Genomic DNA, 24,292 nt, shown 5'->3' with positions numbered 1-24,292 from the left:
TCCTTTCATGTCGTAAGATACAGTTTTAATGAATGGGAAGTCATTGAGGGAATATCACATAGAGAAAATCGCTCTTATAAAGTTAACATGTTAGTGGATCACTCGTGTACGTGCACTTGCAACGTACCGCAATTACAATGGATTCCTTGTTCACATGTTGTCGCGGCTTGTTCTGATCTACAAGGTGGTGCGAGGATTTCACACTATGAGTTCGTCGAGGCTTGGTATTCTACTTACAACTATCGACAAACATACAAAGAGTGTTTTCGTCCACCATATGATAGTCGATATTGGACACAAGACGGGCCACTGATATTGCCTCCTTTGTATAAAAGGTCGGCGGGGCGCCCTCGTTCCGTACGAATTAGAAATTGTATGGATGACGGTCGTGAAGGAGTTAGGAGGAGAAATAAGTGTAGTAGATGCGATCAACCGGGCCATAACAAAAATAATTGTCCAGTTAGGATTAGGCGTTGATGTTGTAATTTGTAGCGGTTTCGATCTGTGTTTTCTTCCGTATGTCATTTGTGATTGTTAAATGTTAGGGGTTTCGTTCTGTGTTTGTTTCCGTGTGTCATTTGTGATTGTAATTTGTATCGTTTCGTACTATGTTATATAAATTTAATGTTTGGTTTCGAGTTATTGCTTTCTTCACGTTGCGCATTCGTTTGTTGTTTATATATAACTAGATGAGTATTTCAATGGCTTACATATTGCACATGATAGGGTGCGTGCTTTTTCCGGATGCGAGCAAGACTCTCGTACATGCACGATGGCTGTCACTGCTGGAGGATTTTGACGTATGCGGCGCACTGTCGTGGGGCAGTGCGGTGTTGGCATACCTGTATCGAGAACTGAGTAGAGTATCCCTGATGCAGAATAAAGAATTCAAGGGATGCTGCACATTGATACAGATTTGGTCATGGGAGCGCATTCATATTGGACGCCCTACTTTACTTGTGCACCGTGACCTACAGGGGCAGTTTCCTTTGGCGTACAGGTATAATTGTACACACAAATTTTATTCGCACTGAATTTGTACTTATATATTCTCTATTCTGCATATAGGTATAACGTGCGGTACGCTAAGTACCGATCAGCGACGCGCCATCGTGAGTTTTACCGAAATGAGCTTGATGGTCTCCAACACGAACAGGTAAATATAAATCTCAAGTCGTTATGAATATTATAGTTTTGTTGTTGATACTGATAAATTTTTTATTTTATTTCAGTTCAAGTGGAGACCCTATACACCGCCGGAGCTGGATATGCATTCTCTTGCACCCATCTGCCGAGATAGTCCCGACTTGTGGAGAGCGAGAGTTCCATTGATTTGTTGGGAGATCGTGGAGATGCATGTCCCTGACCGTGTGCTACGACAGTTTACGCTCTCTCAGCATGTACCAGATCCTGTTGAGCAGATCTCTCGTCGGCGGCGACCTACTTCGCACCATAACGACTGGGCCGTAGTCCGTGCGGCCTACATAGACAGGTGGGCTCACAGGTGGGATTTCATCCAGGATACGAGGCCCACGGCTGTTGACTATACCGCGTATATGGGTTGGTATTGGGGTATCACACGTAGATGGATCACACGTGACCCACAGCCCTTAGCTGGACACATGCCACGGCCACCGACAGACAGTTACATCCCTAGTGGGATGAACGAGAGAGATTACGTAAGTTTCTAAGCTAAATTATAATATTTTTTTCTTGAGTTGGTACTTAATAAATTATTTACCTCACAGGTCCGTGCTTTTGATAGCATTGAGGCTGATATTGATGCGACCGTGCCTGAGATTCAGGATCAGGTGGCGTTAGGGCTCCTCGGCAGGATCAAGAAGACCATAGCACAGGTGTTTCATAAGACTCACGTCGACGAGTTCGCAGGCCGTGAGGACAGGTCTCGATCATTTGGGCAAGCGTACACTCGGCGCCGACGGCCACGTGACGATGACGGCGGCACTTCGCATGCTGATGGAGCCGGCACTTCGCATGCTGATGGAGCCGGAACTTCACATGCTGATGAAGCCGGCACTTCACATGCTGATGGAGCCGGCACTTCGCAGCCTCACACACAGCCGGATACTCAGATAGTCGAGGCTCATCAGCGCGGGGGGCGGGGAAGAGCGAGGGGGAGGGGGAAGAGAGGGAGAGGAAGGAGAGGAGCTATATTGGGTTGTATTTGAACTTATTTTGTTAAAATTTGTAAATTGTATGAATTTTTAAATACTATACTTTTATGGATCAATTATAGCTCGATATATGATCTTTTTGCGTATTGTTTGATTCGTGCGTGTTTAAATAATATATATATTGCAGTAATTATTGTCAACAGGTAAATAGGTGTATATATGAGTTAAATAGGTAGACGTATGCATGCTGTGCATGTTTTTTGCAAAACCTGCAACTTCACGGGAGTTGAACTCCCGTGAAGATGCAGGGTAAAATCTTCCGCGACTCGCTCGCTGGAAAATATGGACTGCAGCTTCACGGGAGTTCAACTCCCGTGAAGCTGCGGGGTAAAATCCTCCGCTGGAAAATATGGACTGCATCTTCACGGGAGTTGAACTCCCGTGAAGTTGCAAGCTAATTTCCGAGGTTATTGGGGGAATTAAACTTCACGGGAGTTCAACTCCCGTGAAGTTTAAAAACGTACTAAACTTCACGGGAGTTGAACTCCCGTGAAGTTTCGTAAAGTTTTTCATCGAAACCGACCTGGTTTCAGCGACAGTGCTGAAACCAGGTCGGTTTCTCTAATTAAATGTGAAAGGGGTTGTTTTTTGCAATAAAAACGTCAAATGGGTTGGTTTCGAAAATTTGTCCAGAAAATGACTTACCACCCACTACTCCCAAAAAATAATTATTCTTAAATTTTCTTTAGAGTCAACGCGTTACTATCATCCAATTACAAAAACCCAATTTTCCAAACTTATCCACATAGAGGTTTGATGGTATTGGAACAAGATGAACAGTGGTGACCGGACGAACTTATAATTAGAATTCCAGCTCACTGTACCCTCGTGGTTTGTGGCGGGTGACTTGACAATTAACCTGTGTTCAAATGTCCGGATTTGAGAAGAGAAAAAGAGAATATAATAAAATAAGTTAGTTTTTAAATTAGTTCCTTAAGTTATTAGTATTTTGACTTAGTCCCTCTAATTGTTAAAATTGCCATTATGAATCCAATTCTTTAGTTATTTAAAAGTTAGTCCCTAATATTACTGAAATTATTACTAGATCCTCGAATATAATTCTCATAAGTCATTTTAAATTAGTCCCTCTGTGTCAAGAGTAGAAGTCGTAATTGAATGTATTATTTACAGTAACTTTTGAGAATTGAGACCTAATACCAATTTTATTGATTTAAAGGATTTATTTTATACCTTAACAATTGAGGGGACATAACAGAAGTTTCAATTAATGATCTAGGAACTAAATCCGAAGTATTAAAGGTAGTAGTGACTAATATCGAAAAACCCTGCAACTGAACAAAAAGAAGCTAGTTTTACAGGCCGGTTCCTTGGGCCTTTATAAGTAACGAACTCCGCATTCGTCCCATTTCTATTCTCAACATTTCAAAAATTATTCAAAAAATAAGAGATCTCTCTTTCTAATTTCGAAATTTTGTTACCTTTTCGTCCGGGGATCGATAGATAAACCCCACAGAACAATCAATGGCCGATCTCTTCTGCTACCTATCTCTATCTTTGACGCCTCATGGATTCCCCAATTTGGATACCAAACCCTAACCCTAAATCTCTGAGGCTTGCTGCAAAGTACCTTAACTAATGAGGAGAAGACCAAATAAGGGAAGCGCTCTTTCGCCATAACCCAGGTTTCTATTATTATTTATTGCTTTTCTTCCCCCCCCATTTGATTTCCGTAATTTATACAATTCTAGATGCTAATTATATCTTATTATTCCTTCATCGATCTCGTTTGCAATTTTATGTTGATCCTGCAGATAATTATGATACTGTTGATTTTTTGCCCAAGATTTTATGCTTATCGTGTCAATTCTGACTTTGAACTTCAACTGAACTATAGCTTGCGATGATAAATTTCCATGTCAGTGCAATGAGTAATTTGAATCCATTGCTATACATTTTTGCCACACATTGAAATCTATGTCTATTGAATATTGAAGTAAAATTTCAGTCATTATAAACTTTTAATTTCACTTAGTAAGTCCATTTGTCAGTTCACGCCAATGTTAAATTTTATGTTTGTAGATATTTAAAGATAAAAATTTTAAGTATGACTAAAACCTTGCTTTAACGGGCTATCTTGCATTCTTGCATAGGTTTAGTTTAGACTTAAACTAACACATAGGTTTACCAACTAAATGAAAATGTTCTGCTCATGCTAAAACATAACTAACTTGATTGTTGTTATCATTAAACCTCATTTTAATTATATGCACTCAGAGGTTTAAACCATGTTAAGAAATTTATAGTGTTCCACTAGGACTGGTTTGGTGCACTGAATCATAAAAGGTGGAAAGCGTAAATTGTGTATAAACCCTTCACTCTTCATTTCTATGAAGTTCAGTCGTTTGTGCCCCCTCCTCATATTATGATCAATCCTAAACTTCTTCGATTAATTTCATCAAAAGTCTTATCTTGTTTCATAGGATGTGCACCATGTTCACAATCCTGTCATTATGAAGTTGCTGGTATTATTTGATTAGGGCATTACTTACATTAGATTATGTGGTATTTTTTTCAATGTGACTAAAACTTTATATAGTCAAGCATCTACTTCTTAAATGCTTGGTATTTTCTGATTACAATCATCCCCTTTCTTTAGCATGTAGGAGTCATGAAGATTATTCAACAGTATCAGCTAAAATATTGTTCCAGAGAATCTTATATTGTCAATATACTGATCCTAATGATGACAGTATGAAAAGTAGAGTTCTTATTATTTGGATTGAGTATCAACTAAGTAGCATGGACATGTAACTGATTGGGTACAACATGGCTACGGACACGGAACATGACATCATGATATTAGAATATATACAATATGAGGGTAATGGATATATCTTTGAAGCATGGGTTGCTAGGTGTGAAGCCATTGTGTTATAGGTTAGATGTTGCGAATGAATCTGGTCTATCCTAATTTATCTAATTTTTTTTATCTTAGATTTCTTTATTTTAAAAAACCACTGTTCATCTAATACTATTCATGGGTGGTTGTTCACCCAGTGTTGTTCACACCAGAGTTGCAGGCTTCTCTGATGCAGATTGGGCTGGATGTCCTTTTGATGGGAGATCAACTACCGGATATTATGTCTTTCTCGGAGGAAATCTAGTGTCATGGAAAAGTAAGAAACAAAGTGTTGTATCTCGATCCAGTGCAGAATCAGAATACAGAGCAATGACAAATGTGATACTAGAGATGGGTTGGATCAGAGACCTATTGACAGAAAATGGTCTCCCTCCAAAATGTCCCATGGATCTATATGACGATAATAAAGCAACAATTCACATTGCTGAGAATCCCGTGTTTCATGAAAGAACCAAACACATTGAAGTCGATTGTCATGTAGTCCGCAATAAGCTTGATGATAAAGTCATCATGACAAAACATGTATCGACAGTAGATCAGTTGGCAGACATTATTACAAAACCACTTGGTCGAACACGGGTTGACTTTATTTGTGAGAAACTGGGCATGCATGATATTTATACTCCAGCTTGAGGGGGAGTGTTAGAAGAAGAGAGTATTAGTTTAGTCCCACATTGCTTGTGAGACTAAGTTGTAACTAATCCATCTCTATAAATAAAGTATAGAGTGAGGGGATAACTCTCCAATAATCTCTTTTCTCTCCAAACATTAACAATGTTTGAATTTACGTTTTCTTGAAACGTACTATTCTAAGAATGATCTATATAATGAGTTCATCCAAACTTCAGCTGAGAGGTTATGGTCACTGTATATATCAATCAGAGTTATCAATGCATATCAAGCAACCCTAACAAATCAAATTCAAAGTTCTATTTAACTCGGTCAATAGAATGCAAGAAACATAGCTACTAAAAGTAACAAAATGAAGGCATAAAAGGAAGAATAGTGATATTGGCCTAACACCAGCCTATGATAACACTCCCTATCCTTTCTCCGCCTTGACAAGTTGTGCACTCTAAACACTTGTAGACTCTGAAAAAAGAATTTGTGTCTTAGTCTAAACTAAAATCCAATATTTAGTTAAAAATGTTGAGAGACTGAATCGATTAATAACTTCTAGTTTTATGCGATTATTTAAAGAGTATTTACACATTCATGATGACATTGTATTTCATTATAATCTTTCGCTTAATTAGTTAGGCCAAATATCATGCAATCATTAAATAAGTATGTGGTTGAGTTTAAGCTGTGTGGAGGGTGGAGAGTTTTCCCTTTGTAAAAATGAAGCTGTGTGAATGGAGAATAAATTACCTCTCATATCTCTCTCTACAACTATATTTAGTTTCCCCCCTTCACTTTTCCCATCTATAATATGACTGAAGCGTGGAGGAGAAAAAACAGGGAAGAAAGGAAGAAGGGAAAATGACTATAAAATTAGGGAAGGAAAGAAGATGCTAAGTGACTACAAGATTTCTTCAAGGTATTGACTTATTATCCTTTTTTCCCCCACAAATTTCTAAACTGCGGGAATTTGTAAGTTAGGGTTAAAAAGAAAGTTGGGAATGAAGCATAGAAATCAAGAAGCCTATGCCTTTTATGACCTTCTTTAAGTGATATGTTAAGCTAATTATGAATAATGTTTCTTCTAACATTATCAAATCGAAGCTTCTAAGTGGTATATCTACTTACACATGAGCTTCATGGGTTTATAAGCTTGGAAATTTGATGAGAAGCCAAGAAGCCTATACAAGAAATTTTCTTCATTCTTGTGAGCACATGAAATTGTTTGAAGTTCTACAACACTATCTTATGAAAGTGATTGCTTTAATCCAACTAAAAGTTTATTCTTCATGAACTAGTATACACTGTAACGCACATGCATGCATGTCAATGTGTGTGAATTCAGGCATGTGCATGTGTTTATGTTGAAGCATATGTGCACATATGTGTATCAATTAGCATGGGTGGAACCAGATCTCTTCCGGGGTGGCAAGTGGCTGACCCTCATTAATGATTCTTCACAATATATTGAGTAATATGTTATGTTTTTCAGCTACCAAAGGGAGAAGACCAGAATTGTGCCAATGATCAAATTTTGAATGTAACTGGAATTTTTTATCTGTTGCATTCTGTTCCAACATTCAATCTCAGTAAGTTATTTCTTACTTGCATTGAGAGGAAGCTATGGCTGTACCTTCCTGTGACTGAAATATCATATTTACTAGTTTTTGTTTGTAAATAAGATTACTTCCTTCCCAACTAATTATCATCTTTTATACCTCATACATTATGCTGCCTACCTGCTTAAAAACCCGGCTCAATCTATTAGCATGTTACATGGTTGTCCGCACATTCACACATACAGCTCATGCAAACACATACAAGCACATGTGTATTTGCATACATGATACGTCTGTGTAAGTGTATCATGTATCTTCTCTTCCCAGAAAAGGCTTAAATTTCTATGCAAAGATGAGCCGTGTTTCTTAATGGATAGATCAATTGGTAGCCAGCCATACTGTCTTAACTTTCCTCTTTGGGACGTCTTAATTTGTGAACTTAGCTGGTGATTTTTTTTAATGCATTGATTATGCTATCTTCTGAAAGACTTTTTTGCTCTGTCATCGTGCATATGAATCTCTTTTGTTAACTATTAAACATCTTATATTTGTGTGCATACTCTTACCAGCTATGTTACAACTTACATGTGCACGGACATGCTAGCATGCATATGATATTGCACAGGAGAAAGTATTCAGTGGGGACTGTCCATGGCATTTAATGTGCACCAATTAGCTGTTAACCATTGGGTTTGTGCACAAATATTGAGGTCCAATGATCCAATGATTGACAACTCTTTGGTGGACATTAAATGCCATGAACCAGGGATCATCAATACTTTCTCATTACACGGCACATAAGTACACATAAAGATATAAGTACACACATATAAGAAGTATTGCATCCAATTTGCATTTCTGACACATGTATTGAGTGTGTCGAACCTGCCATGCTTCATTATTTGTGTCTATAGTACATGGCTCTACTAGTTCTAAACAGCACCTGAAAGTTGGTATCTTGTTTATGTACTTCCTATTAGTTCCAAAACAATGCTTGCAATATACCTTTAATCAGTAAAAACGCCAACAGAAAGATGATTCAGATGGATCGATCAAAACCAACTAATCATTCAATGGAGCTGTGATGCCTCTTATTCTTATCTTTGGTAACATATTTCAAAAGAACAACTAACCATGTTCATAGTTTTAATCAATATTGTTGAAATATATATTTTCTTGGATCAATCTCGAGTGCTATATGTCTCTTCTTTATATATTCAAGGTACCTGATTGATTGATCTGTCTTTAGCATGGTGTGGCTCTTAGCTTTGTCCATCATTGTGCTTTATCCCTCGATTGCTCCTTAGGTATCAGTGCAAGTGCTCGAACAAGCCTTCACTTCTGACCACTGCAAAAGAGATTAATTACTTTTGTGTATTGTTTGGAGAGATTTTCAGCTTTGCCAGTCCTAATAGTAAGTAGCTTTACCATTTTCTTTTTTAAACATGACATATTTGTGGCTATGCAAAATTTTCTGTCTGTTGATGCTTTTGCCAGTGTTTGAGACTATATGTACATATGCAAATCACAACCTATTGGAGGATTCTGTCATTGATATCTCCACGCATTGACTAATTAGTAAGCTGAAAATTGCTTCTGTTTAATTTCTAGTGCATGCCTTCTAATTTTTAAACCGATTCAATTTGATAGTAGATCATCCTAAACCAAAGGCTATCTTGATGCTACAAGCAATCAAGCATGTATGATTTGACTTAAGATCCACAAAAAAAAAATGTTGAAACGAATCGCCTGTTGAAGCTTTTGCTTTCCGAAATCTTTAAATGTTTTAACAAGCCATGCAAAGCTTGTGCTTGCCTTAACACCAAAATGCCATTTCGATTAAAATGACACCAAGCTGTGTGTGTTGCAAAATGATATAGTGCAATCTAAGCTGAATGTGTGTCTGTGGCGGCTACAGGTCTTTCATGAGGTTTATCTCTCTAGTGAAAATAATAACTGTTCTTGTTCCTGACCATCTTAGTTAACCAGTGTTGCTGCTCATAGCTGCGGCTCCCTTTTTTGGATCTGTTCTACGAGTGTAGATTCAAGCCAAGTCCAGTATTGATCAAGATGAAGAGAGAAGAAAAACAGGATAAATCAGCACTAGGATAATAGTAAGAATAGTTTATTACATATTCTCATTTCATCAGCTTAAGATCGCTCATAATTTGAGGGGAAAGAGGGCTTTAGTTGAGTAGAATGTTGAGAAAAATTACATGTAAATGTCTTGATGCCAAGAGGTATACAAGAAAAACACAAAGTTACACTCTTCGACCAAAATATGTACGCCAACTTAGGAAGTATGGCTGCAAGAAGGATGTTTGCAGCTTGAAAAACTGACTCGTCCATTAAAGATATGTTGGATTCTCTCTTTCCAAATTAACCCAAATGCAGCCATGATTGCATATTTGCATTTCTTTGGTCATGACTGGTGTCGGATATTCTGCTGTCAATGCCAAAATCCAAAATCATGTTAAGCCGATTCAAATTGACCAACTATTGCCCCATACTTTTCTAATAAAGCAACACACCAAAAATAGATGTTGAGATTACTCTTGATGGGAACAAAGTACACATCCAGTACCTATACACCATGTTTAACCATGTTCACTTTTGTAAGAATTTGATCAAGAAAAACCAAGCACACATACTACACTTTACAGGAACTAGAGAGAGCCGTAGAATTTTAAAGTGATACCATGGTGGGTGATGGTACAATACTAGGTATGTAGATAACCTTCTTTTAGTTAAATGAAGAAAATAGAAAAAATAGTTTTGTAACTTATGTAGAGTAACCCTTGAATTCGCTAAGGTTATTATGTATCTTCTAATTAAAAATAAATTGGAATATGAGTTATAAAATTCAAAAGTTGAAATCGTATAAAACTAACCCAAATCTCGCAAGTTTCATTCCAGAAAAAGAAATTATGGAACAAAGAAAGGAAGAGGAAGTAGAGCTTTTACAAGGTTAGTGTGGTGATTAATCTTCTAACTTTTAATTATGTTAAATTTGGTGTAGATTCATGAAAAAGTTACTTTTTTCCGGCCACCGGTGTCATCTTTGGTAACTTCCGGTGATCTGTGACCATCCTGTTGTCGTGGGTTTTGCGGGTGGTGACCTCCCCAAGCTAAGTCTTTTCAAGAACTTACTGTTAGACCCTAGAGGGAGGGGGGGATTAGGGTCTTATGCTAATCTAATCCCGATTTTATGCCAATTAAAATTATGTTGATAAATTTGTTCTTGCAAGAGATATATGAGATAGATTTGAATAAGAAGAGAAGTGTAAGCACAAATTAAATGTACGCTAAGCAAGCACAAACACACGATATGTTTACGAGGTTCGGTCCCCACGACCAACGTCCCCGCTCCTCACCTCGAGGAGATCTCCACTAACACAACTCGGTTTGGAAGCCGGAACTTCTACACACTCGGTTTATAAGTTTACCGAAAACTCTCACAAACAAACACTATGCAAACACACTATACACACTAAGTGTAGGATTCTAGCCCGTGTCCTCCTCCTTAAGTGCTCGGATACAACCTCTCCCTAGGTTTGTCAACCGACGCAACTCCTATTGGATTCGACCCCGTCTCACACCACACATTTTTCTCGGTGTACAAGTGTATTACAAGTGATACTCACAATGTAGGTTCAAATACAATGATTTGTTCTCTATAAATGAATGAGAACACAATGAAGCTCACTCTCACTAAATCACACACCACTACCCAACAATATATTGTATGAAAATATTATAAGCTCAATAAGGTGTGTGTGTGATAAAAGCGAATAGAAAATATGCAACTCAATTAATATAGCTAAGATATGAAAATGAATCAATAAGCTATATAACAATGAGTTTAGAAAACTTCTCAATGAACAAGGACTGTAGAATGATGATGAGGATAAGATCCTCAATTGGAATTGAATTCCTCTTCTTGTTGTAGAAAACTTCTCTTTTGAAACGAACCAACAAACAAGCTTAAACACTTGTTAATCTTTTTATAAAACTCACTTTAAACAAAATTCTTAGTAATATGAAAGAGGAAGGCACTGGGTATTTATACCCACTCAGGACATCAGCCAAAACCATATTGAAAAGAACAAAATACCCCCAGAACATCAGATAAAAAAATAACTGTTACAACACAACGATCAGATCGGCGGTCGATCGTGAAATACTGGCGGTCGACCGCGAAGAACAAAAAGAGGGCATACTGTTCTGGAAGGCAGGCGGTCGATCGTGACGATCGTCTGTGAAAGACTCTGGACATGCTAGGTCGACTGCTACGGTCAACTGCAAGCCATTAAAAACCAATTTTGGTTCCTGGACTGCAGGCGGTCAACCGTGACGATCGATCGCAAACTGACACACAGAAAATACATCTTTTGAACCTGTTTTGGTTGGCTTAAAAAATATGTTAAAAATATTAGATCATTTTCAAAAATAGTAAAACTTTGGGGAAAGTTTTTAAAAGAGAAAATAAACATGTTTGAAAAGGAATTTTTGAAAATGCAATTTCCGTTTGTGAAAACTAACTGTTTTTGAAAAGTGTACATAAAACCTGTTTTTCATGAACACAAAAATTAAACTATGACTTATGAAATTGTGTTTGTATATCAGGAATACTTTGTATATGTATTATGAACTATAAAAAACATATAAGCAAGAAACATCAACAATTGTTACGATGTTTTGGCAAAAATCATTTTCATAGAAAGAAAATCAAACTGTGTGTGCATATATGTTGAGCTTTAAACATAATCACACAATATACGTTAACAAACTTATTTTTATACTTAAGAAAAGCGCACACATGATCTTGAATCTTTAACTCTTGATGTATATAGCTTTTCACCATGTGTAGAATTCCTGAAAGGGAAAACAAACCACAAATACTAGAAAACAAATTAGTTATAAATTGTTTGGTAAATCATCATTAAAACCAAAGGGCCAACACTTACATCAAACCTAATATAATTATAAACAAGAATATTAAATCACTAACCTTGTACAGAACTTTACTTCATTCCTCTCTTTCTGTTTTTAGAGTTTCTTCTCCTTTTTTTCGGGATGAAATGCGTGAGATTTGGGTCAGTATAACAGACTTTCAATGAATTTTGAATTTCATAACTCCAATAATTTTTAATTAAAAGACATGTAATGATGTAATGACCTTATGAAGTCATGTGTTACTCTTCACAAGTTATAAAAACTTTTGGTATTTTCTAAGTTTCCTCAAAAAAAGGTTGTCTGCAATAAGGTCCACATCTAGTGAACTTAACTTTATGTCATGTCTATCCTAGAGAGATTATGTGCGAAGCATATCTTGAAGCTCATCATGGCAATGAAGGATATATGGTTGACTCTGTGAAGGTATCCATCAGCAGTTCTCCATAATTTAGGATCCATACGACACACCACACACATGCCCACACACCCACACACACGCATGCAAAACACACACTCACATGCACGCACGCACGCACCCATCCCATGCATGCATGCACACGCACATGAAGACACGCGTCCGTACACACACAACCCCTGCATGCCCTTGTGTTCTCGCACACCCACACGCACACGCACATATGCACGCCCACTTGTGCACATGTGCTTGAGGTCTAGAGTTTTAATATTGAAAATTTTAATGTAGTTGGTTTTTGGCAGAGGTCTATGGAGCTAAAACCTGAAGGTTGAAGAAGAAAGCCTATACAACAAAAAAGAAAAAGAAAAAAAAAGAAGAAGAAGAGTGAACACCAATAAAAAAAAGCTTGAAACACTGCACACCACAATTCCTATATTTGTACTGAAAGAAAGAAATGGAGATTAATCTTGCAATAATGCAATTCCTTGGTACCATCATAAAGAATAATTTATTGATTGAATTGTAGGTTCATTGTTACCAGTATTATGATCTTACAATTACTCTCATTTCTAAGATCTCCTTGTGTTAGCTTAGTGCTAGGAATGGAGATAATTGTATGCAACCATGACTTCTTATGATACGGGTGTATCTTCTCTTCGGAACTTAGCGATCTTCATGGGAGCTTGAGGATAGATGATTCTCATAGTAACTTAAGGATAGAGGGGTAAAACAATACAGTAGAACGCAAGTTGAAGCGTGGAACGAGACGGCGAATCGAAGAATCGAAATATCCAGTTTTCAGCCTGTGAGTCAACTCATACATGTACATGAGTCGACTCATCAGGTTGAGTCGACTCATGCCTGTCATGAGTCGACTCACGAAACTCAGCTGTTTTGTCGAAAGTTTCTGACGAGTCGACTCACCTCATCATGAGTCGACTCACTTGGCATGAGTCGACTCATGCATGTTTATGAGTCGACTCATCGACAGTTTCCTGGTTCGTTTGGGTTTCTGTTTGCACGAATTTCTATGGGGTTTGGGCTTGGTGATTTACCACTCTGCCATCACGTTGTTACACCTATATAAGGGATGTTTTAGGGTTTTAAAAAAAGAAGAAAGCAATCAAGAGAGATTAGATTGTATTTGAGAATTAAGAGAGATTATTTTTCAATTCTAGTGAGATTGTGAGAGATTATAAACTATTTTATTCTCATAATCTAGAGAATGTATTTTCCTTCACCACCACTGAATTGTTCTTGTGTTCTTGTTATTTTCTTCTCAACCCATATTTAATAATTCCGCGATCAAAGGTGCTCGCACGGCGACTCATATCAAGTTGGTATCAGAGTGATCAGATCATGTGAAGGGGTATCCTGTGTATGGTCCTGACTCGATCGTAATACAAAAAGTTAGGTGAGATCCTTATTTCATTAGAAGGAGTTTAGAAATTAAGGAAGAAGAAGATGGCTGAAGGAGATAGTTCAGCGAGGCTAGATACATTGGAGAAACAGATGGAGATAATGAGTTCGACTCTTACACAGCTCGTCAATATCTTCCAAGAAAAGGACAAAAATGAGGAATCTTCTTCAAAAGGCAAGAAGAAACTTATGGAGTCCGATGGAGAAGATGAGGAATCTGATTCAGATAGGAAGACCGAGATTGTCAAAACTGTTCCGCATCAAAGAGGTAAGAGTTCTTACCAGAATTTAAAGATAGACTTCAAGGTAGAGATTCCTGTTTATGATGTGAGTGTTAATGTCGAGAGGTTTGATGATTGGATCGAGCGGATGGAGGTGTATTTTACCCTCTACGGATATTCATCCAAGGAGAAGCTTATGTTCGTGACTTTGAAGCTTCCTGGACATGCATTGATATGGTGGAAATCCTATTGCAAGCAGGAACAAAAGACGGTGTCGTTGAATAAATTTAAGGAGCTACTGAGGAAGCGGTTTTACCCAGTAGGGTTCCTTGAGGAGCGTTGGTATAAGTGGTACAGATTGCGCCAAAGGTTCAACCAGATCGTTCAAGAATATACGACGGAGTTCCAGCAGCAGGTGATGGTTCTCAACATCACGATGGAGGAATATTCTGTTTTTATGAAGTATATGGCGGGTCTGAATGAATATATCCGAAAGGAGATGAAGTTGTTCACAGCCGAGTCCATGACAGAAGCGAGTGTGAAGGCCATTGCCATTGAGGGCAGGCAAAAGAAGAACAACGAAACGAAGGAAGACTCCAAACAGACGGGAGACAAGTTTAGTGGCTCTCAGCCTAAGGAAGAGAAGAAGAAGGATGATTCGGGGAAGACATGATTGATATGCAATCACTACAAACAGACAGGACACGTAGCTGATCGTTACTGGGAGAAGTATCTTCATCTGAAGCCAAAAGGATTGAAGAAAAAGGAGGAGAAAAAGGCATATGTAGTAGCTCAGGGTCCGAAGGAAGTTCCCGAGATGACAGAACCCAATAGCTGTCTCAACCTTATGGCGGGGAAGCAGACCACGACTGAGGATGAAGACCCGAGGGAGTAGCTCTTTGTTTTGAAATTGTAGGTCAAGACCATATTGGTTGATGTCATAGTGGATCCAGGAAACCAGAAGAATTTGATATCTAAGGTCTTGGTTCAAAACTGGGATTGAAGACGGTTAAACATTCGAAACCCTATCATTTAGGGTGGATTCATAAGTAGGTGTGATTGAGTGTGGTCAACCAATGCACTTTCAGATTTGCACTTCACGAGTCGTATATTGACGAGGTCACATGCGACGTCGTTCCGTTGGATGTTTGCCAAGTAATATTGGGCAATCCTTATTTATGGGATAGGTTTGCGGTCTACGATAGGCGAGCCCAGAAGTATACGTTCACCAAAGATGGGGAGCAATTCATCTTTCGTTCGGCATCTCTTCCACAGAAGACGAGTTTGGTGATAGTGACTCAGGCGAAGAGGCTAGTGAATGCGAGCAAGATGTTTGTATTGTTAGTCATTAGGCATTATGAGGAGCAGCTGAGTAGGGTGTGCTTGACTACCTTGAGCAAATTTTAGGAGGGAGATCTTGACAGGTTGAAGGCCAAGTACGTGGACTTATTTTCGGAGATCAAGGGACTACTACCACGACAGGGTATGGAGCATGAGATTACATTGACCGGCGAGGGTTCTTCGCTGAATATAGGTCTATACCGCACATCTGAAGAGGAGTCTAAGGAAATCAAGAGGTAGGTTCATGGGCTTTTGGAGATAGGAGTGATTGTGCCGAGTTGTTCCCCTTGCGGGTCACCAGTGTTATTGGTGCCCAAAAAGGATGGAGGCTGGCGCATGTGTGTGGATTACCGGGCGTTCAACAAGATAACCATCAAGAATCGATACCCATTACCTCAGATTGATGATCTTATGGACCAGTTGGAAGGAGCGAGGTTTTTCACAAAGCTGGATTTGAAGTCTGGTTACCATCAGGTGAGGATTCACACTTGGAAGACTGCATTCAAGACCAAGCAGGGCCTGTTCGAGTGGTTGGTGATGTCGTTGGATTGTGCAACGCTCCGGCTACCTTTATGAGACTTATGAACGATTTGTTGCGACCATTTATAGAGGATTTTATGATAGTTTACCTCGATGATATCTTGGTATACATCAGGACCTGGGAGGAGCATCTTGTTCATGTCGAGAAGGTGTTTGAAGTGCTGCAGAACGGACAACTGAAGCTTAATGGGAAGAAGTATGAATTCGGGAAGGGCGAGTTAGTGTATCTCGGGTTCATCGTGGGGAAAGGCCAGCGGAGGATAGATCCAAGAAAGGTGGTGGTGATCACGAAGTAGCCGACACCTAGGACAATGACGAAGGTGAGAAGCTTCATGGGGGCTTGTTAGTATTTGCGCAAGTTCATTCGACATTTCTCGACTTATGCGGCACCTTTGCATAGCCTTACAAAGGCGAAGGTTGAGTTTGAGTGGGGGAGGACGCATGAGGAAGCTTTTTAGTTATTAAAGAGGAAGATCTCGGAGGCACCGGTATTGGCATTGTCGAATTTACAGAGGACCTTCGAGGTAGAGACCGACACTTCTAGTTATGCTATGGGTGCTGTGTTGATTCAGGATGGGAAACCGGTGGAGTACCATTCAGAAATGTTTACGGGTGCTATTCAGAACTACCCCACCTACGACAATGAGTTTTATGCACTTTATCAAGCAATCAAACATTGACGGGTATATTTGTTGGGAAAGGAGGTGGTTGTGCACTCAGATCACAAGCCATTGGAATTTTTACATGCTCAGACGAAGCTACAGTAGGCACGACACATGAAGTGGATGTCCTATTTGATGGTGTTCAATATCATCATTAGGTATAAGAAGGGAACGAACAAGGTAGTCGATATGTTATCTCGCCCACCCGTGAGAACTCTCTTGGTGGCGACGCGCATTTAGCCATTGGTTCCTTTAGAGTATATACAGATGTACACATTCAGCTGAGATTTCAGCAGTGTGTTCGAGCAGACGAAGGCTGGTCGAAATGGGGAGTATGAGATTGATGCAGATGGTTTGTTGTATCGAGGGACGTCGCTATGCATTCCGGAGGATGGCGACCGATTGTAGTGGATTCGAGAAACCCATACATCACGTGTGTAAGATCATTTTAGGATTCAGAAGACGCTTTTCAATCTACGACGCCATGTCTTTTGGTCGAAGATGTTAGAGGATGTCACTAAGTATGTTGGAGGGTGTAAGCTATGTTGCATATCGAAGCCTTCTAATAGGAAAATGGGATTGCATCTACCATTGCCGGTACTATCGAGACCGTGAGAGAGCATTTCTTTGGATTTCTTAGGAGGATTGCCGACGACTAAGTGCGGGAGATGGTCATTTTGATTCCTTGTAAGAAGAACGTGACGGGAGCGGGAGCGGCGCAATTGTTCTTTGAGTATGTGTGGAAGCACTTTGGGTTGCCGAATTCGATTATTTCAGATCGTGATAGCCCGTTTCTCGGATACTTTTGGGATTCTTTGTGGAGCTTGATGGACACTAGGCAGAAGAAGAGCACAACCTTTCATCCACGAACCGACGGACAAACAAAGGTAGTTAATCGGACTATGGTACATATGTTAAGAGGATACAATTCCAAGCATCCCAAGACTTGGGATGAGAGTTTATCATATCTTCAGTTTGTATTTAATCGGGCTATTCATGGATCTTCGGGAAAGTCACCGTTTGAGACTTGTTATGGGTTTTTACCTTTGAGTCCGTTTGATCTCGTGTTTTCCAGTGAATCTACGGCCGACGATAAGGAATGGAGTGAGAGACAACATGCTCAGCGATTTCTGGAGAAGATTGCACATATTCATGTCACGGTTGAAGCTCAATTGAAGAAATCACAAGCCAAGTACAAGACGAAACATGATCAGCATCGGGTTCCTTGTAACTTTAGCATAGGCGACATGGTATGGCTGAAATTGAGTAAGGAGAGGCTAAAGGGAGAAGGAAAGAAGTTAAAACCTATACGTTATGGTCCGTTTCGGATTCTCGATCAGATTGGTAACAACGCCTTCAGGTTGGATTTGCCACCTTACTTAGGCATGTATTCGGTGATCAATACCGAGTATTTGAAGTTATTCGAGCCTCCGTTACTGGATGATGAAGGTGACGACAAGGTGATCTTACTGCATGTTGAAGATTTGTGGTTTGATAGAGAAGAGCCGCTGAAGGAAGATTACATTTTGGAGCGGAAGACGACCATGACGAGGCGGGAGACGAATGAGTCGTTTCTCATTGGACGTCAAGGTCAGGTTCCTAGCAAGGATAAGTGGTTCAACAGGGAAGGAGAAGCTCGCGAGTTTCCTCAGCTGAAGTTCTAACTTGAACGAGACTTCAAGTTCCTAAAGGGGGAGCCATGATACGGGTGTATCTTCTCTTTAGAACTTAGCGATCCTCATGGGAGCTTGAGGATAGATGATTCTCATGGTAACTTGAGGATAGAGGGGTAAAACAACAAAGTGGAATGCAGGTTGAAGCGTGGAACGAGACGGCGAATCGAAGCATCCAGTTTTCAGCTCGTGAGTCGACTCATACATGTACATGAGTCGACTCATTAGGTTGAGTCGACTCATGCCTGTCATGAGTCGACTCACAAAACCCAACCGTTTTGTCGAAAGTTTCTGACGAGTCGACTCACTTGGCATGAGTCGACTCATGCATGTTTATAAGTCGACTCATCGACGGTTTTCTGGTTTGTTTGGGTATTTGTTTGCACGAATTCCTGTGGGGTTTGTGTTTGGTTATTTACCACTTTGCCATTCACGTTGTTACACCTATATAAGGGATTGTTTTAGGGTTTTAAAAAAAGGAGAAAGCAATCAAGAGAGATTAGATTGTATTTGAGAATTGAGAGAGGTTATTCTTCAATTCTAGTGAGATTGTGAGAGATTGTAAACTATTTTATTCTCATAATCTAGAGAAGGTATAGATTGTAAACTATTTTATTCTCATAATCTAGAGAAGGTATTTTCCTTCGCCACCACTGAATTGTTATTGTGTTCTTGTTATTTTCTTCTCAATCTAGAGAAGGTATTTTCCTTCGCCACCACTGAATTGTTATTGTGTTCTTGTTATTTTCTTCTCAACACACCTTTGATAATTCCGCGATCAAAGGTGCTCGCACGACGGCTCGTATCATCTTAAGTATCAATATCTTTGACCATCTCCTCCTTTTCCTTTTCGAAAGTACACTACTTTTTAGCATTTGACATACACATACACATACACTGATCAATCGCGAAAGATAAAATCTACACTGATCAATCGCGAAAGATAAAATCTTGTGCAATATTGCAAGATAGTTTTATGAAAACAACTAATCAATTCTCACTTATGTAGGCTGGAATTGTCCCCTCTACTGCTTCGACAATTTTGTCTGTAAGCCTATTACAGGAGAGTTTTACCGGATACTACCAAGTTCCGAAAATTCTAAAGTTACTAGGATAAACTTATTCTCTATTCACAAATGTCAGATTGGTGAAGGATTCCTTCCAGATTTTATCTTTGTGAAGTATTGATTTATATATACTAAGAGGGTACATGAATTCAGTATGCACAAGTTAATAAATTTCCTGCTGTGATCAGTAACCTTTGATTTTATCATATACTAGTCATATATATAAATCAAGAATTATAAACTGTTGATGCTTGTTTGTTTCAATCTGTTGCAGAATGTGGACCTGAGTACGTTAAGAGATGCTCTGCAACATCGAACAAGATTCCTTCGGGAAGGAAAGCCCAAGCTATCCTTGAAACAAACTAATATGTCTCTATTAATTGTTTCCATCTTCCACTTTGCCGCAAAAAATTTCAAATGAATGAATGGATAATCAACAATTTCATTATGCATCTAATTTGTTGTTCTCTGATTCTTCTGCTGTTCAGCTGTACTGACACTAATCTGCTATTCGATAAAATGGTACATGTATTATACTCTTTACAAAATCCTTGAATTGCATAGCATAGGATGCGACAGGTGGGACACTCTCAAGAGTTCAGGGGGAAGAGTGTAGAGATTGCGCTATAAATATCCTGGCCACCGGAGGCATGAGGTAGCAGTCAGCTCATGACCAGCAGGTATTCTTCGAACAGAGAGGAATAACACCAGGCTTGCAGTTTCCTCAAACATCTGACAAGGCGACGAGTACAATGCTGTCATAAAATTGAAAATTTGATCGTTGTTAAATTTGATTATTCATGTTATGGAAAAACTTTACTTGTTCTCTTACCTTCCCTCTTTTCGCAGTGAATGAGAACGGGAGTGAACAAGAACTGGATGATTCATTACGTTTATGTAAGAAAATAGTAAATGTAAGGTGGTTTGCGTTGTGAAATTTGTAAAGCTAAGACCCTGAGAGCTTCCTTGATAGTATCTTTTGGCATCTCCACACAGAAGGCTCGGGCATGTTCATAAACATGTAGGTGGAATAAACTTGACGATATCTTTTGGCATCTCCACACAGAAGGCTCGGGCATGTTCATAAACATGTAGGTGGAATAAACTTGACGATAAAACTGGTTCAACTTATTTGAACTTATCGGGCATGTTCATAAACATGTAGGTGGAATAAACTTGACGATAAAACTGGTTCAACTTATTTGAACTTTAAAATTTTAGTTTTTTTCCCCTCCTTAGAAACCATCGTAAAAGTAGGTAATTATATGAAAACCATCTTTAAATTTCAATTTATACATAAACTAGCTTTAAAGTGGGTTTGTCTTACTATTAACCAACTCCTAGTCGCAACTTTCCCTAAAAATTCAAAAAATCTTTAAAAACTCATATTTTGGACACACGACTCATTTCTTTCTTAATATTTAAATTATGGGTACAAGTTATGTATCTTACATGTAAAATTTTTAAGCTTATATTACGTTTTTAGTAAAAATTTGGCTACAAGGTCGTTGATTGAAATACAAGCTCACTTTAAAAATGGTCTATATATAAATTAAAATGCAAAGGTAGTTTTTGTATAATTATCCCGATTCAAGGTGGTTTCTACGAAACAAAAACCCAAGACGCTAACTCATGACCTTATTACACATAGAACGGCGTGCAAGAGGCTACAACATATGAAACCTGATAATCGGCCAGCAAGTAATAGCCCAACCGTTCCGAAAGCACCTATTGGGCTTTGATCCACTACTCCTTAATTGGGCCGTACAAACAGCCCGGGGGATTTAAAGAACGAGAGGATGAGAAGCAAAGATATCTTGAGCGGATAAGGATTAGGTGGCGACCACTTCTCATCCAATGAGATTGCATGCATGGATTCCAAATCCGCAGCCTCTCAAATTCTATGCCTCTTATCTTCCTCTACTAATAATTTTTGGCTTAATCTCCTACTTCTTCATAGGAGAAGTTGACAAAGGGAGCAAACAATGGCGAGTGCTCCAATGGCCAGCCAACTCAAGAGTAGCTTTATTTCATCTAGCTCAAGGGGCTTGTTTGTTCCCAAGTGCTCCAATGGCCAGCCAACTCAAGAGTAGCTTTATTTCATCTAGCTCAAGGGGCTTGTTTGTTCCCAAGGGCCTTGTTGGGGGAAGCCCAGTGAGGAGCTTGCAGGCCAAAAGCAGGCCCAGCTTCACTGTGAAAGCTATTCAAGCAGAGAAGGTCAGAAAGTTCTACCCAAATTTTGATTTCTTTTGTCTTTTGGTTCTCCAAAATGAGTACTAGTTTAGGTCAATATGGTTCCAATTGCATCCAAATTCAATATACATGTTTGATTGAATGTGTTGCAACTCTATAAAGCTGTTGTAAAGGTGAAGTAACTCGAATAACAGGGAAAATAATTGTGCTAATTTTTGAAGTGTTTTATAGCAATAACTATACTTTATCATAATGAAATAGGATTCTGATTCTCTCTGAACTCAAAAATGTAGTTGAGCAAATACTACTTCTCATAATAATTGATTAGTTGATAGATGACTATGATTTTTCTTTGAATGCGAATAAGAATAAGCGCAATTCATGAGGACACGGTGAATATTAGATTTAAAAGAATCATAATCGTCCACTAGATAATTAATCGTTATGATTAAAAGTAATGATCCATCCATTACTATTTTATAGAAATGATTCAAATTCATCCACTACTGTTTTATAGAAATGATTCAAATTCATGTAGCAATAATTAGAACTAATTAAGTGATACTGTAACTGTATTTTCCACACTTCTATTCTAATTAAACACATTCTTAAACTAGGCCGTAGCCATGAAAAGGTAAATCTCAATGAATAAAAAGAAATGGACATAATTCAATATTTTATTAGGTAATAGAAGCTGATTTATATTTCAAATATATTTATATTCTTTGAAGATAGATTAAATCTTCCACCACCAAAAAGAAATAATAAAAAAGACGAAATAGTTTTTAAATAGAACAAAAATGAATATACAGCTACCGAAACATTATTAGTTCTATTTTATTGACAAATTATTTTGCTATTTAACAGCTAACTCATTTCTATTTCCTGTTAATAATTATAGGAGTACTAAACCTAAGAACTTTCAGCATTTTGAAGTAAACACCCCCAATAATCTCTAAAGTACGTTGTACAAAACTCTCAATAACTTTTGAGTTTGTAGAAAATTCCCTAGAATTTTCCACATTTTGCAGATAACCCCCGTAGATTACTCAATTTCCTTTATCTAACCCTGAATAAATCTTTTTTTTTTGTCTTCCCCTTTATTTACAACAGACTACGTTCCAAGTGGTCCAACCCATAAACGGCGACCCCTTCATCGGCAGCCTGGAAACACCCGTCACCTCCTCCCCCCTCATCGCGTGGTAGCTCTCCAACCTCCCCGCCTACCGCACCGCCATCTCCCCCCTCCTCCGTGGCATCGAGGTCGGCCTCGCCCACGGTTTCCTCCTCGTCGGCCCATTCGTCAAGGCCGGCCCCCTCCGCAACACGAGGTCGCGGGACGCGTGCCGGCTCTCTCGCCGCCGCCGGCCTAGTTGTCATCCTCAGCATCTGCCTCACCATGTACGGCATCGCCTCCTTCAAGGAGGGGGAGCCGTCCACCGCACCATCTTTGACACTCACCGGCCGTAAGAAGGAGGCCGATAAGCTTCAGACGGCTGACGGGTGGGCCCAGTTCTCCGGTGGGTTCTTTTTTGGGGGAATTTCCGGTGTTACGTGGGCTTATTTCTTGCTCTACGTGCTCAACCTCCCTTACTTTGTTAAGTAATTAAGGTGTTCAACTGTGCTTGGGTTGAAATTTGTAAGTGTTTGGAACGGGAGAAACTTGTTTAAGGCAGTTGTATATTTCAGTGAAAATGGGATGAAAGTAATGTGCTCAAAATGTTTTCTTTTGAACTATTTTGTCATTTAACACTATAGAAACTGTAGAACTGGGGTGGTTTGTTTGTTGTCGTCGGGGTTGGGGGACGTATGGGATAACTTATCACGTTAGTATTCTTAGTCAACCCCGGCCTCCCTGTCGATATAATATTTAAAAAACTTCGGCTATATATATGTAGATGTTCCAACCTAATGCTCCACTTGTCGCTGCCAATGGCAAATTGTATTAGGCTTTTTGGGGTGTTATTTAGGATTTGGAGATTGAGAGGTTCTGCTTTGTATTCTTCACAATTAGTAAAGCTTTTCTCCTTCTTTGCCTGTGGACGTAGGCTACAAGCCGAACCACATATATCTTTGTGTTCGTGTGTTCATGATATTTTTCGTGCTTTCGTGTGATTGATATTAGCTTATCCTGGGTATATCTTTGTGTTCGTGTGTTCATGATATTTTTCGTGCTTTCGTGTGATTGATATTAGCTTATCCTGGGGAATTTGTCATAACAAATTGGTATCAGAGCCCTCAGCTATCAATCGGACGAGAAGATGACGACAACTACTACGAAGTGGGATATTGAGAAGTTTGACGGTAATATCAGTTTCAGCCTTTGGCAAGTTAGGATGATCGCCGTGTTGACATAGAGTGGATTGAAGAAGGCTTTGTTCGGGAAGTCAAAGAAACATGTTACTATGACGGAGGAAGATTGGAACGAGTTGGATGATAGAGCTCTCACAACGATCCAATTATGTTTGACAAATGAAGTTTTGCAAGAAGTTCTCACGGAGAAAACAACCACTGATTTGTGGTCTAAATTGGAGGATTTGTATTTGACG

General features: G+C 39.0%; 2 protein-coding genes and 1 long non-coding RNA gene across 4 annotated transcripts; all 3 read left to right on the top strand.

Annotated features, from left to right (window-relative positions):
* On the top strand, positions 848-2,281 carry LOC109824293 (serine/threonine-protein phosphatase 7 long form homolog). 2 transcript variants are annotated; one of them, XM_020390859.1, is made up of 4 exons: positions 848-1,000; positions 1,069-1,156; positions 1,233-1,679; positions 1,806-2,281. In XM_020390859.1, the coding sequence occupies exons 1-4, from the start codon at positions 873-875 to the stop codon at positions 2,187-2,189; spliced, it is 1,047 nt and encodes a 348-aa protein (XP_020246448.1). In that variant the 5' UTR covers positions 848-872; the 3' UTR covers positions 2,190-2,281. The 2 variants fall into 2 exon arrangements, with proteins under 2 accessions (XP_020246448.1, XP_020246447.1); XM_020390858.1 differs by having other exon boundaries at positions 1,749-2,279.
* Positions 3,522-5,842, top strand: LOC109823747. Its single transcript, XR_002242460.1, has 2 exons — positions 3,522-3,838; positions 5,214-5,842. It is a non-coding gene; the product is annotated as an uncharacterized LOC109823747 (long non-coding RNA).
* LOC109824261 (photosystem I reaction center subunit XI, chloroplastic-like) lies at positions 21,409-23,480 on the top strand. The gene is given in 4 exon segments (XM_020390822.1): positions 21,409-21,542; positions 21,613-21,767; positions 22,857-23,087; positions 23,089-23,480. Coding segments are annotated over 4 exon segments (654 nt in total). The 5' UTR covers positions 21,409-21,535; the 3' UTR covers positions 23,350-23,480.

This window comes from Asparagus officinalis, chromosome 9 (assembly GCF_001876935.1).
Source record: "Asparagus officinalis chromosome 9, Aspof.V1, whole genome shotgun sequence".
NCBI lineage: Eukaryota > Viridiplantae > Streptophyta > Magnoliopsida > Asparagales > Asparagaceae > Asparagus > Asparagus officinalis.
This window is presented reverse-complemented; position numbering and strand designations above follow the sequence as displayed.

Excerpts from the sequence above, each read along its gene's own strand:
- LOC109824293 (XM_020390858.1), top strand. The coding sequence starts at position 873 with ATGCAGAATAAAGAATTCAAGGGATGCTGCACATTGATACAGATTTGG. Across the intron at positions 1,001-1,068 it reads CAGTTTCCTTTGGCGTACAG|GTATAACGTGCGGTACGCTA; the intron begins GTATAATTGTAC and ends TTCTGCATATAG. Across the intron at positions 1,157-1,232 it reads ATGGTCTCCAACACGAACAG|TTCAAGTGGAGACCCTATAC; the intron begins GTAAATATAAAT and ends ATTTTATTTCAG.